Genomic DNA, 14,664 nt, shown 5'->3' with positions numbered 1-14,664 from the left:
GTAACTAATTGATAAACAGTTTCCTTTTCCTTTGGCATCTCTCACTGTTTGGCTTCTTTCCACAGATCTTTAGCACAGGTTTGAAACGTGTGAACACGCGCTCCTGGCAAGTGGATTTTTAGAACTTTAAAAGGAAGAAGAAAGGCTTAACATTTTTGTGTTTTTTTAGTTTTTCTTTCTGCCTTGTTTTGTTCTGTTTGTTGTCTACATAGCAAAACAGAAGGCATAACCATTTTTTTTTTTTAAAGAAAAGGCAAGAACAAAGAAAGTAAAATAGAACCTGAGGGAAGCAGGAATAAAAAAAAGAAGTAGGGAAGATAAACTTTCACAGTTATAAGCTAACTCAAGGAGTAAAATTCCAGGATAAAGGAAGATGGCCACATGCCTGTTTCAAATGTCGCCATAGTTGCAGAAAATTCAAATCAATCTGAAGATACTCTGTTGATACTGTGGTAACTTAGGCTCTTTGCCATTATAGCAGCTCGCCTGCATGAGCTGGAGGCTCAAAACTAAGAGCTCAAAATCTTTTTGGAGGCCCAAAGGAGAAACAGACTCATGTACACAGAGGAGACTGGTGGTTGCTGGGGAGGTGGGTAGGGAGAGGGGACTGGGAGAAAGAGGTGAAGGGATTAAGAAGTACAAATTGGCAGTTACAAAACAGTCACAGGATGTAAAGTACAGCATCTATACTAGTAAAAGGGTAATATGCTAATTAGGGTGGACATCTTCCTGACGACCTTCTGGATGTTCTTCTGGACAAAGCTGCAAAGGGCCCAGGCTCAGGCCAGCAGTGGCAGCAGTGGCAGCAGCAGCAGCGAGGTAATGCGGGCAGCACCTTCTCCTGATCTGCCAGGTCGCCTCCCGCAGAGGGAGGCCAGACTGCGGCTTAGGCCAAGGCAGTTAGGGTCCATCAGGCCAGCAGGGGGGCAAGGTAGAGGCCATCAGGCCGGCAGGCAGGCAGAGGGGTTAGAAGCCAGCAGTCCTGGATTGCAAGAGGGATGTCCCAGATTGGAGAGGGTGCAGACCGGGCTGAGGAATTCCCCCCACACCCCCCTCCACCCCTGTGTATGAATTTCATGCACTGGGCCTCTAGTAGGGAATATAGTCAATAATATTGTGATACCTATGTTTAGTGCACGTTGAATACTGGAAATATCAGGGGACCGTTTTTGCAAAGTATATGATTGTCTAACTACTATGCTGTATACCTGAACCCAATACAAAGCAATATTGAAAGTAAACTGCAATTGTAAAACAACTATAATAATTTTTAAAAATGTATCATGTGCAGAGAGAGGAATTATTTGGAATGACAAACCCATTTCAAACTAAATCACTTAAAAACTTTGAAAACACTACCAGAAATATAAAAATCAACATCAAGAAAAAGGTGACTCCTAAGTTTTGAAAATGAGCCACACAGATGTATGCTACACACAGCAAAGATAGAGATATCATTGCTTTCCAAATCCATTTCCAAGAGATTTAAATGAAGAAGACTATCCCATCACCAGAAAATATATTACATGTTGGGCCATTTTGCAATTGGTTTTGGTTAGATTTGACTCTTAACTGTTGTTTTCCAGGTCTTTAGTAAAATCATGGATTTACAGACTATAGAATTAGAGCATCGTTCCATACACCAAAAGGTTAAGGGTTTGATTCCCAGTCATGGCATATACCTAGGTTGCAGTTTGATTTCCGGTCTTGGCTCATATGGGAGGCAACTGATCAATGTTTCTCTCTCTCTCTCTCTTTCCTGCTCTCTCTAAAAAAAATCAATAAAAACATATATTTGGGTGCAGATTAAAAAAAAAGTAGAGAGTGCTATATTGGCTGTTTTAAACTGATTGTTAACTTAATGTGCTAAAATAAATGTTCATATATCAAATATGTGGCAAATCCAACAGACATATGTACAAACAAAAGCTAGTCAAACTTTTTCATGTATATATCTACTACAAAATATTTATGTGTGCTGAAAACATTGTACATTGACGTATTTCATGTGTACGTATGTACCTGTACCACAAACCTCTGTAAGATTTGTTCAGCCCTTCAGGTAAGTTTTAATCTCACGTCCCAGGTTCTCAAAAAGCAGAAGCTGCATTGGTCTCCAAGAGTAAGTAGCCAAAGCAACTGATAAAGGGCCACTGACTCTTGGTGTCTTGATGACTGACCTTCTTGAAACACTGTATTTGCTTAATGCCCTTTCCCCTGCCTTTGGACCAACTGAGAACTGTTGAGTTTATAAAGTTACACAAGCATGTCTTTCCCCTATTCCACTGTTATGCATCAGTAAATTCTTAATTCTTCATGGCTTATTAGTACATTTAAAAAGAAGAAAAAGAAACAAAACAGTCTGCTGCCAAAACCTGGCTCTGGAATCAGATGGGGTGGGAGTGGGATTTGCAATCCACAAACAGTAGAAAACTCTCATTGTCTGAAATGTGAAGCTGGTGGGACATTTGCTATCAGAGTCATAGCATGACAGTAAGGGTTTTTCAAACATGAGGACGCTAATCAATTATGTCTGCAGAGGTACATCATCACTATGAGGGTGAAAGATGTACAAAAATCCAGGCTAAGAAAATAAATGAAAAAAATAACTTCCTTGTTGCAAATTAATCCTTTCTTATTTTTCACTACACATGTGAAATTTTTCAAATATAGAGTCATCTATTTATTCAAACCCAGGCAGAAGGAAGTGGGTCTAGGTGTCTAGGAGTGCCATTCTATCTTCCCCCACCCCTGCAATGGTTAACAAACAATAATGGACATTCTTACAAGTTGGTTTACTGGTATGCTATTTTTCTTAGACCTGGGACTTCCTTTTAAAATGCAAAGAAGACAATGATTGTTCCATTAAGAAATCCACATGGAACCTGTTACCTGCTTAAGGGGGAAGCATTTCCTTTGAGTCTATATCAGTTAATAAATTTAAGATACTTGGGGAGGTTGGGTGCATTGAACTTTTGACAAAGCCCAGAACTAAAAGAGTTAATGCATTATTTTACTTTGTTTCTTAATGAGAAAAAAAGTCTGCTGCCAAACTCAGCTCAGAATTCAGATGGGACGGTACGGAGGGTGATAATTTGCAGTCCACTGATAAAGCAAAATACAGATGATATTAGAAGAATTTCTCTCATGTGAGCATTCCCTTTAACCAGAGTGAAGGTGCCTAGAGAAAATCAGTTGATGTGGTTGGGCCTGCCTTTGCTGTGATTACCTGGATAGAGATCGGGCCCAGGCCCCGGGGAGCATCCCACTGCCCCATCTGTGGCAGCATCTTGTGGGGATGTGGCCGGCTGCAGGGGTTGCACGGTGAGGCAATCCGTGAGCATGTCAGGATGGAGCTCTGCACTGGACCGCAACTACGAAAAGGAGAAAACAGACAAGATGGAAAGGAAAGCTGTTCCTTGGAATACCTTCCTGGAATGGCATCATGCCCTAAGGTTCAATGCAATTCAATCCACAAATATTTATCAAGCAATAACTATAGGCTTAAGAGAGTCAATAAAAGGGTCAGTTTTCCAATCCTCATAACACCTGGCAGGTGCTTCAGGAAAAAAAATATGTGGCTAGAGGCAGATTTGACTTTAGTCCTGATATTCTGACTTCTGAGAACCCAACTTCCTATTATATTTCCTTGTATTTGCTCTGTATCTTATCAGAACTTGTAGCGATAACAAAACAAACTCAAGTATATTTAGTCCAGATTGGAAAATGCTTTTAAAATACAGAGATACCACTATGAAAATATCTTGGAGATAATTCAGAAATGTCCATTGAGATTTGGTGCCTATAGATATTACATGACAGGAAAATACACAGTTAAATTTTAAAATATTATGGAGCACGATTAAAAAAAAAACACCAATGTCATTAACAGAAATAGAACCCCAACAGTAAGTTACATAACAAAAAAACATTTAGATGGTCATTTTATCACAATAACAAAATAAAGTCTTTATTAATTAGAGTTACAAAAAAAAATCAAATCATAAAAATGTTAGAATAGAAAACTTCCAGCAGGGGCAGGAATGTCACCATAGCTATGATGTCTGATGGCCAAGTGGATCTTGTCTTGGATGGCTTTCTGAGACTTTTCTCTGGGTGCACTGTCATCTCTGGCCATCTTGTCACACTCAGTGTCAAATTGCCACCTTTCAAGGACCTCCTTGTTTTCAATATTCAAGATGACCACCACCAGCTTCTGCACTGAGCACTTGTACAACCAGTCTTTCAGTTGTTCCACCATATTGTTTAAGTATTTCATGATCTCGTGATCAGTGGTTACAAGCAATGTATGTCCATATTTTTTTTTAATTTCTTTATTGATTAAGGTGTCACATATTTGTCCTCATCTCCCCATTCCCATCCCACACCCCTCCCCACGGATGCCCCAACCCCCTGTTGAACTTAACCGTTGGATAGGCTCATATGCATGCACACAAGTCCTTTGGTTGATCTCTCCCCACTCCTCCCAACCTCCCCTATCCTCCCTCTGAGGAACTTTCGGTCAAGTAGCTTGACTTAGAGTATAGGTAAATATGAAACAGCAAAAGGAATCTGAATATTCAGCATCTTTGTTTAGTCCTAAAGTAACTGATAGCCCACAGTATTCCTGGAATGTCCTTTTGCCATTTATTTCATTGTATAATTTCCATATTGAAAAAAAACACTATTATTTGACTTTAATGTATATAATTTACACTTACAAAGCTGTCACTATTTCTCCTATTTAAATTCTGCTGATACAGAACTCTTAATGTCTTATTATGTTTTATAAAATCAAGCTTTAAATGACAATGATAAAGTTAAATGTGTATTTTTTAAAAAAATAAATAAATAAAATAAAAAGACAAAACATCAAAAAAAAAATGTTAGAATAAAGTCTAGGTGAAAAGTTACCTGATCTCTTTATGAAAAAGAATTCTGTAAGTATAATTCAAATAGGAAAAAATCACAACGTGAGATTGTTACATAAAAATCTCTATCTTCTGCTATATAAAAATACAATACCTTAAAAATCTAGCAATGTATTTGTTACAGTTATTGCAAGTAGTTACCATCTCCAGTATTTAAAGGAAATACTTAAGTTAATATTGTCTTTAGTAAGACAAAAGTAAACCTTTAGACCCAGGGCTGGAGGATACTTATTCATCCAACAAATATTTATTGTCAGATACACCTCTAGACTCTAGGAATCCCATGTTAGGGAAAGTATACTCCAGAGTGGAATAATAGTGCAGAGAAGAAAGACAGTGAGAATGGGGGAGGGATGGCAATTTTAGAAAGGATATCAGGGAAAACCTCTTGGACATGACACTTGCAAAAAGCTTTGAAAGAAGCGAGGGAGTGAGCCTTACAGACATAAAGGGAGGAAGAACCTGTCTGCCTTGTGGTGTGCCTGGATTATCTGAGGAACAGTAAGGCTGGAGTGGTGTGAGCCTGGGGCCCAGAGAAAAGAAACAGAAGATGAACCAGAGATGTAGTGGGGAGAGGGAGTATGTTTAGTGTCCCTCTCACCCTCCCTCCCAGATTAGACAGCCAGGAAAGGTCCTTCCAGATCAGTTAAAGCTCTTAAATCATCTCTGGTCTAGGAATTATCTAATGATTAAGGTGGGAGGCACACAGCAGAATCTCCTGGGTGGGGATTGCCTCACCACGCAGCCTTGGCATAAACGTAAGACTTTAAAAAGGCAAAACAGAATGACAATAAACATTAAAAAATACAGCACACTTATAAAGAAATGCAATGTGAATGTTTTTTAACTTATCAATTTAATAAAACCTTTTTTAAAAAGTAGTGGTAGCTAAGGTACAGCGAGAGAGGCATTCTTTTCTTAAAAATTTGTCTATTATTAAAAGTATTTCAGATGTCCCTCCTCCACCCCCCCCCACATTGACCTCCTCCATCTTAAACAATGTAGAAGTGTACATTGGTACAAACTTTCTAGTGGTATCTCGCAATATTTTTTCAAAACCCATAATTTAAACCATTTGGTCATAAAATTTGGCTTAAGGATATACCCAGAAGAAAGGTGAAGGAAAATTTATACCCAATATTCCATTGATATAGAGTATTATTTATAGCAATATCAAAAATCAGAAAATGTTACTTAAATGTCCACAATTAAGGCCAATAAATAAACTCATATCAATCTGATGGGATATTATGCAACCACTAAAATAATGCTCATGATGATAAAAGCAAAACACAAAATTATATAGAAACAATGACATAAAAACACAGACAAAACACTGTAAGAAAATGTAATCCAATATTAAAACTGATTTTTGCTCCTACTGTCATTATCATGAATTTATTTCCTCTGTTGTGTGTGTGTGTGTGTGTGTGTGTGTGTGTGTGTGTGTGTGTGTGTGTGTTTAATACTTTCCTCTGCTTCCAAATTCTCTGCATTCCAACGACTTGTTGGAGGCTGGTTTTAAACCAATCCAAGAGTGTCAACAGGCTGTATCTTTTCCAAACTTTCCATGCAATGATGTCAGATTGATAGTTTGAAATCAATCATGATAAGAATATATACACCATCGACCCTAGCAAATGCTAGAAACTGAGGCCTTTTTTATATAGAGAGCTGGTTAAACACTTCCAGCATGCCAGCAACAATGACTCTTATCCACACTCTGATCAGAAACACACACAAACACACACAACATTAGCAAAGTTACTGTTTAGAGAGCAATATTTCTCAGATCTCAAAAAGCTTCTTAAAGAGACAAACATATGTTCAGGTCTTAGTCCAAGAATATGACCCTAAGTATAGGGGAGAAGCATTTAACACATGGGGTGAATGAGACATAATTCTATTATCATTTCCTCAGCTTTGCCTCACTGGAATCTCTGACCAAGACTGTCTGAGTTTATGCCTAGCCCTCTCAGGGCCTTTGGAAAGTATGTTTGTTATTTTGGTACTAACCTAACACATGCTGCATAAGGAAAACTGGGGGGAAAAAAATCAAGGCTAAGAATGAGTTCTGGTGATCACTTTTAATTTATCTTCCTTTGTTAAAATGTGATCTGGGGCCCACATGGTCTGTTAAGCACAGACGTGATGTCTCTCTGCTTTCTATTACCAGTTACTCTAGGGTTTTGCAGTTATCAGTATGGATGAGGTCTTTCCAAGGAATTTCATGGCCAGGGTTACTCCTGGAGTCAAAGGCAGGAACTTCTTCCTCAGCTTCAACAAGTATTCTTGTTCTCTAAGAGTGGGATTCCATCTGACTCTGTGGTGAGAGTTAATTTGGTTTTCTCTGAGATTAGGCATGGTTCTAGAAACTGCTTCTTAAATTGAACAAGCCTTGAGGACCTTGTGCAAAATTGCCAACGGAGAGCACTATGCATAGTAATGCAGTAATGAAATGATATGTAAGTTTACTGTTCCTCTTGCCCTCCCTCCCAGATTAGACCAGCAAAGGGCCTTCCAGATCATTTCAGGCTCTTAAACATTCCAGGAATGCCTAATGGGTGAGGCAGGAGGCACACAGCAGAATCTTCTGGGAGGGATGTCTTTCAATAAAATATGGTTTCATCTTTGGAGTAAGAAACTCAACTATGGATATGAAACAAATTATAAAATGTGTATTTCAAAGACATCTTCTTAGCTGCTAGGAATATTAAAAAAAGAAAGAGGAAAATTTTTCAATGGGAGATGGTTTCTCACTGCGGTTCTCAGACCTGGGCATGCACCTGCAGGCCCCCGGAGTTGCTGACTCAGTGGGCCTGGGGTGGACTTCAAACAAGTTCTCAGGCCATGATGATGATGCTTGTCTGGGGATCACACTTACAGAAGCATCAGGCTCTAAGAATCCTGAGGACAGCTAAATGTTTTTTGGTTATGAAGAGAGAAAACAAATTATGAAAATAGGAACTTATAAAAACCAAACTGTCTTTAACACATGAACTTTATGTAACCATTTCTTATTATGTCTCTCTTCAGACCTCAAAATAATAAATGGTTCCATGAGATTCATGTATTAAAATCAATTTGGATATTTTCTTTCACAGGGATAAGAAGGGTTAAAAATTCAATCCAGTTTAATACCTGCTCTAAGGAGAGAGACTTGCTTTTTATGGAACCTTTACTGCTCTTTATGGAAAGAAGTGAAATTGGAGCCCACTGATTATCTAGTGTAAAGGGCTGCTGTGTTGGACAACACCAGGGACCTTTATTTGCATTGTAATCTATATGAATGGCACCCCTGGAGTTCGAACTCAGCTGTCCTAACCATACCCCATTCATTCCAGAGTAGCACTGTCCTTCCTTATCTTTCTCATTCATTCATCGAACAAATCTTTCTTGGGCCTCAACCATATGCCTGGCATATGCCGGGCACTGCTCCAGAGGGTTCAAATATATCAGCAATCGAAACAAAGATATTCACTGAGTATATGTTCTGAAGGACGGAGTAAACAGTAACAATTAACTAAACAAGTAAATTGTATAGAAGTTGGTAAGTGCTATGGAAAAAAAGAAAAAAGAGAGAATTAGGTGGGATTGGAAATGTTGGGGAGAGTGGAGGCCTGGTTGAGAAAATATATTCAAGCAAAGACTTGAAGGAGTTGAGAAAATTAACTAAGTACATATCAAGGAGGAACTGCAAGGAGGCCCGTGTGGCTGAAGTGGGGTGTGAGAAAGAGAAACACAGGAAATGAGGTCTGAAAGGTGAGGTGGGGGGTCATGCAGGACCCCACAGCCGTCAATTAGCACTTTGGCTTTAGTGTTAGTAAGCAGGGAACTCTTTCTTGTAAGGTCTCCACCATTTGCTTCCTGGGAGACTCATCTCATCCCCTATTACTATCCATAGCCATAGAGGCACTTTGCCTCCCCTCCTCTGAGAGCCCACATGAGCAGTGAGGTATGGACACAATGAGGTTAGTCCTGTGTTAACTTGGCTTGACTGCATTACCCAATTATCCAATCAAACACTAAGTGTTGCTGTGAAGGAATTCTGTAGATGGAGTTGACATCCAAAGCCAGTTGACTTTAAGTAAAGGAGATTATCTTCTAGAATCTGGGAGGGACTTATCCAATCTGTGAAAGGTCTCAAGAGCCAAAAACCTACGGTTTCCCTCAAAATGAAATTCCTCCTCTGGATTGCAGCATCAGCTCTTGCCAGAGTTCCCTCCATACAGATTTCTTACACGCTATCCCCCACAATCACCTAAGCCAATTTCAATTAATTTATCTTTGAAATCAATTAATTTATCTTTCTTTCTCTCTTTCCCTCTCCCCCCAGCTGGTTCTTTGGAAAATCCTGATATAGGATGTGCTTTGAAAACCACTATCATAGGATGAGGATTTCAGGTCAGGAAGAAAAGAGCATCATGCACACAAATCCCTTAGCAAAGCGCTGGATGTGCACACTCACCATGACACACACTTCAAGACTGCATTTCAATTCAGTAACTACATACGAAATCCCTACTGTGTGCTCAATACCAGGTGTCTCACAACAGCAACCCTAGGAGGTGCATACTGTTGTGGTTTCCAATGTAGAGATGAAAAGCTAGAATGATGCAGCCAGCAAAGGTCAGGCTTAGATTTGGGTCAAGGTCAGGCCTGGATTTGGGTCAACCCAAAGTCACACTCCCTGAGTGTGTTATACTGACTAAAGAAAAAACCCATCCCAATATTCTCCTTTCCCATCACACACACACACACACACACACACACACACACACACACACACACCCTTTCCTCTTAGGACATTTTTGTATTTTAGCCATAAACCCATCGGTTGATCTTGGTCTAGTTGGAAAAAGAGCAAATGGCCCCCACATCCTCTGGAAAAGTTCCCAGTATATCTCATCACCACTGTGCAGACCTTGACACCATGTCCTTTAGGGGAAGGGGTCTCTGTAGGAGTAGAGAGGGAAAAACAGAATGGACCACTGCTGTTTGGTAGCCACTGTTCCTCCCCTCCCCACTCCCAGGGCTTTGTCAGCTGGTTTGGTCCTGGGCCAATAACATGAATACCTGCAGCTGAGAAAAATAAAGCATGGCACGTGTTATTCCTTAACAGCTACATATAACCACAAACAGTGGCCCCAGGACACCTGACATGATATGATCTTGACCCAGGGGCATCCCTGACCACAGCACTCCTCCCCAAGAGGGGACACGCCACTTTATCTCTCCTGATTCTCTAACTCCCTGCTCCTCCCTTGGATCTTCCTCCTCCTCCCATCTCTGGGAAGCTGAGCCAGACTGTGTAGGATGGCACACTTCTCTGTGCTCTCCCATGGGTTTAGACGGGGGGTTAGCAAGGGCCTCTGTGAGGAGAGGATATTATGGGCTGAGACCTGAATGAAGAGAGAGAACAAACCATGCAGCCAGAGCATTTTATGCAGATGGAACACAAAAGGGGAAATCTAAGGCAGGAACAAGCTGGTGGCTCTAAGAACAGTTACCTGAGAGGGTGAGCAAGGCAGCAAAGGGAAGAGGGTGGAGATGGGATCAGAGCAATAGCCAGAAGGCAAGTCATGTCCAGCCTCCAACACAGGAAGATTTAGTATTTGATTTCATTGCAGCAGCAAGCCAATGGGAGGGTGTGAGCAGAAAGCTACTGTTTTGTCTTATATTGTAAATAAAAATAAAATAGCTCTGATTATTGTGTGGAAAACAGGTGAGAGGAGGTCAGAAAGGCCCAGTAAGGGGTTATTTCAATAATCCAGATGACACATGCCAATGGCTTAAAGTCAGAGGTGGTGAGAGGCCATCAGTCTGTGTTTTGAAGGTGGAGCTGAATGAAATGTGGAATCTGAGAGAAACTGGGGAATCGAGGATGGCCCCTGCTTTGAACAAGAGGAACAGCAAAAGAAAAGAGAGGAGTAGGTTGGAGGTATATCAGCAGGTTGGTCTGGGGTGTGTTAAGTTTCGGATGATCCAAGGACATCCAGGTGGGCAGCTGGAGATCAGAGGGCGGGGTCAGGGACAAGAATGGGACTGGACCACTAATAGTAACCTGTCTACTATACAGGCTATCTACCCTCACCAATCCATCTTGGGATTTCAGAAGGTCTCTCTTAAAATAGAGTTTATTATGTCATACTCAAGATACAAATATTCTCTCCTTCTGTTTGGCACACCAGTCCCAAAAGACTAGGACAAGAAGCCTCTGTGACGTGATTCTCCCACACGCCAGGGACAGACATTTCCTCCAGGCCTCCACAAAGGCCCCTGCTCTTTTCAAGATCACTGCCCTGCTGTTTGCAAGCATTGCTTTTATTATGTGCTTCACCCCTCCTGCCTGGAGTGGCTTCCTCCTCTCAGTGGATCTCCTGCTCACATCCTGAATGAAGCCCCTTCCAACCAGGCCAGCCCACACCGGGTCCAGGGAGAGCTGCAGTCTATATTCAACAATTCTGCATCTGTACACGTGTATTGGTTTTATTTCCTGTTAGAATTTTCTTCTGCACAGCGGTGTTGTAAAGTCCACAGGACCTGGCTGACTGACTTAAGTCCGAAGCACCTGGCAGGATGGGATTAGTGTCCTGGCAAACTGTTCAGTGCCAATTGGATTTGTAAGAATGAGACACATGTCTTTATCTGAAGGAGGTGACAATTGCTAGTGTTATACAGATGTGTCTAAGAAATACAATGAGGTCCTTTTTGAATTACCCTCGGAATGGAGAATTTTTAAAGAATAGTAACTACAACAGAGAGGCTGTTGATGCTCCGCCCAGATCCCCTCTGGCCACTTGGAATAGCTCAGTGCCAGCCCCTCCCCAGCTTTGGTGTGCCCATCCCCAGCTCAGTGTACTTAGCCACAGCTAGCACCTCCTCCCCACAAACATGCGTACACACACACACACACACACACACACACACACACACACAAGTAACTACCCAGTGCTCCTTTGCCTTGAAGTGCAATAAACTCGGAGCTTTAAGTTATGCTCCAGAGCTCCCACTCCTGCCTAACGTCTTCCCTTTCCCTCATTCCTTATCAGATTCTCCAGGGGGCACTTCTTTAATAACTCACACACACCTGAATCTTTGGTTCACAGTCTGCTCCAGGAGCACCCGACTTACTAGTTGTAAACACCCCCACATTTTGATTTGGTTCAAGAACGCAGAGAGCCAATCAGCAGCTCTTCCATGATGCTCAAATGCACACTCCCCCCTGCTTTTCAGTCCCTGATGTGTCCACATGCGAGGGGTCCAGTAATCAGGTATTTGATGAAAGTGGGGTGTTCTGACATATTATGCATAACACTAAAAGCATAACTGTGGAGGATACATAAAAAACAAAACCATCATTTACAAGAATAATCAGCATTCAAAGGGGCTTCAGATATCATCGGGCCAAACCTTTAAGTTATGTAAGACTTTCCAACAGCAACCCCAGTCAGTAGCTCTCAGACTTTGCTTGCTTGATTCCCTACAGTCATGGACGACTTCTTCATCTTAGCAGTTAACTTTAATTTTTTACAGTTCTAGTTGTCAGGAAGTTTTTATGCATGTGGAGTCTTGATCTAGCTCTCAGCAACTATGAGAACTCTATGCATCTGTCTAAGCATAAACCTGCATTAAGGCTCATGGACATACTGGGAAGAAATGGGACAGCTCTGAGTCTCAGAAACCAAGCTGAGTCTTTGACTGTTAATGATCCTGATTTTCAATGACCCATTATAGGACTTAATTTCTATCCAGGTGCAAGAGGACAAATTGGCTCCTGAGCTTCTGTACAATCTCCCAATATGGAATATTTGTTCCAAATGATAGTTTTTCAACGTTGATAATGAAATCACCCATCAGGGCTTGACAAGGCTCCTCCATTTGGAAATTTGAGCTGTTTCCCTAATAATGCAGGGATTTTTCCTAATACGTAAAAACAAGGCACCGTCAATTGTGATTTTTATTTGTTGTTTTGTTCAAGACTATTCTGTTAATGTTTATAAGCTCTTGAAACAAGAGACGGAAATTCTACTCCCATCATTTTCTCATTTCAGATATGACTGAATAATCGTCCAAGACTAAGTGAGTCAAGTGGAAATAATTAGGAGAGGGAAAGAGGCCCAGATTCTTCCATGTTCAGTACTATTACATTCTACTCCAAGAGCAAAGGCACTCTGCGAGCCTGCCGTGAGACACACTTCCAAAGAAAATGAGGCACAATCAAAGGCCTTTTGTTTTCCCTTTCTCCAATGAGTATAGTCTATCTGGACATAAATGTTTATGCATCATCTTGTAGGGATTTTCCTTTGTTCTCCAGAAATCAAATGCCACCAAAATATATTTCTAGAGAAACTCAGCCAGAAGGAGAGACTAGTAGGCTTTTCCCCCAGAGGGTTATGTTTAGCACCAGAACATTCTCATCAAGCATTCTCTATGACACTTAGAGCAATGCAGCTCTCAGAGAATTAACTCATTGCCCAAAGGCTTAAAAATAATTACAACAAGTTAACCTATTATATTAATTGCAACTAATTTCCAGTTGAATCTAAAAATTCTCCCTGTAGGAGATTCTTTAGCACTGACATTTATGAAGTGGCGTTGGCCTATAATAGGTAATTAATTTCCCACAATCTGCTATCAAATTAACTTCCTTTGTGAATGACCAATTTGCAAAGAGGAAAAAATACAAGGATGAAAAATAGCATTAGGAGAAACCTCTTTGGGAATTGGAGATATTGTCCAATCAGGCACCCTGAACTTCTGAGATGCCTATATGGTTAGCAGTGACTCCATAGGCCAAAATTTTTATCCAGAGCTGATTAATGAACCTACCAAAATAATTGAATTGGTACATATGCTGGGGTATATCTCAATAAGAGACATAAAATATCAGTACTAGTGTAGATACTACAAAACTAGTGTTTATTTATGGGAAATGTTTACAGAAACAATTTCAAAGTAGAAAGGAACTAGAGTCTAATAATCTCATGTGCCAACTCTACAGCAGTGCTATCCAACAGAGCTTCCTTCAATGACGGAAAAAGGCCGTGATGTACTATTGGTAGCCACTAATGAAAGCTTGAAATGTGGGTAGTGCAATTGGATAAAATTAAAAATTATTTTACCTAATTTCAATTAATTTAAACTTAAATGTATGGTATTGAACTGCGCAACATTACCACATAACATGTTGGCAGCTTCGCCTTTGTCCAAACCCCTTTGATGGCAGGGAATTCACTCCCTTACAACTCAGTTCCCTCCATTGCTAAATAGGTCTAATCATTAGAAAGTTTGCTTTAAATTGAATAGTAATTTGCTGCCCCATCATTTCCACCCACTGGGGTGTATTCCTCCCCTCTTGTACTAGACCACACAGAGTAATTTTGCTCACACTGTACTTTATAGTTTGTTGTTGTGTGTGGTTTTTTTTTTTAATTTGAGAAGCCTCAAAATATTACAGAATTTCAGCCCTGAAAGGGTCCATGAATTAGTTTCTTTGTCAGCCCTCCTTCAGCAGTTTTTTCTCTATAGGTTGAACACCTTTAGTTTTTTATATCTAAGAGGTACTTTAGTAGAAGGAGCTTGGGCTTTTTAGTTTGATAAACTGTGATTCAACTACTGTGCGATCCTGGAGATACAGTCACCCGCCTGAGTCTAGTTTCCCTTCTGTAAAATGAGGATAACGCCATTGTGCTATCTTGGTCACTTTCAGAACTAAATGAGAAGATTCACA

The 14,664-nt window shown here is 40.5% G+C and overlaps 1 protein-coding gene across 1 annotated transcript in view; it reads right to left on the bottom strand.

Annotated features, from left to right (window-relative positions):
- Positions 1–14,664, bottom strand: part of GLIS3 (GLIS family zinc finger 3) — a 452,130-nt gene that overhangs the window by 62,878 nt on the left and 374,588 nt on the right. Inside the window, exon 6 of the mRNA XM_054727311.1 lies at positions 3,230–3,374. Coding sequence (XP_054583286.1) covers positions 3,230–3,374 — 145 coding nt within the window. The remainder of the gene's footprint in view (positions 1–3,229; positions 3,375–14,664) is intronic.

The sequence above is a fragment of the Eptesicus fuscus genome, chromosome 15 (genome assembly GCF_027574615.1).
Source record: "Eptesicus fuscus isolate TK198812 chromosome 15, DD_ASM_mEF_20220401, whole genome shotgun sequence".
Taxonomy (NCBI): Eukaryota; Metazoa; Chordata; class Mammalia; order Chiroptera; family Vespertilionidae; genus Eptesicus; species Eptesicus fuscus.
This window is presented reverse-complemented; position numbering and strand designations above follow the sequence as displayed.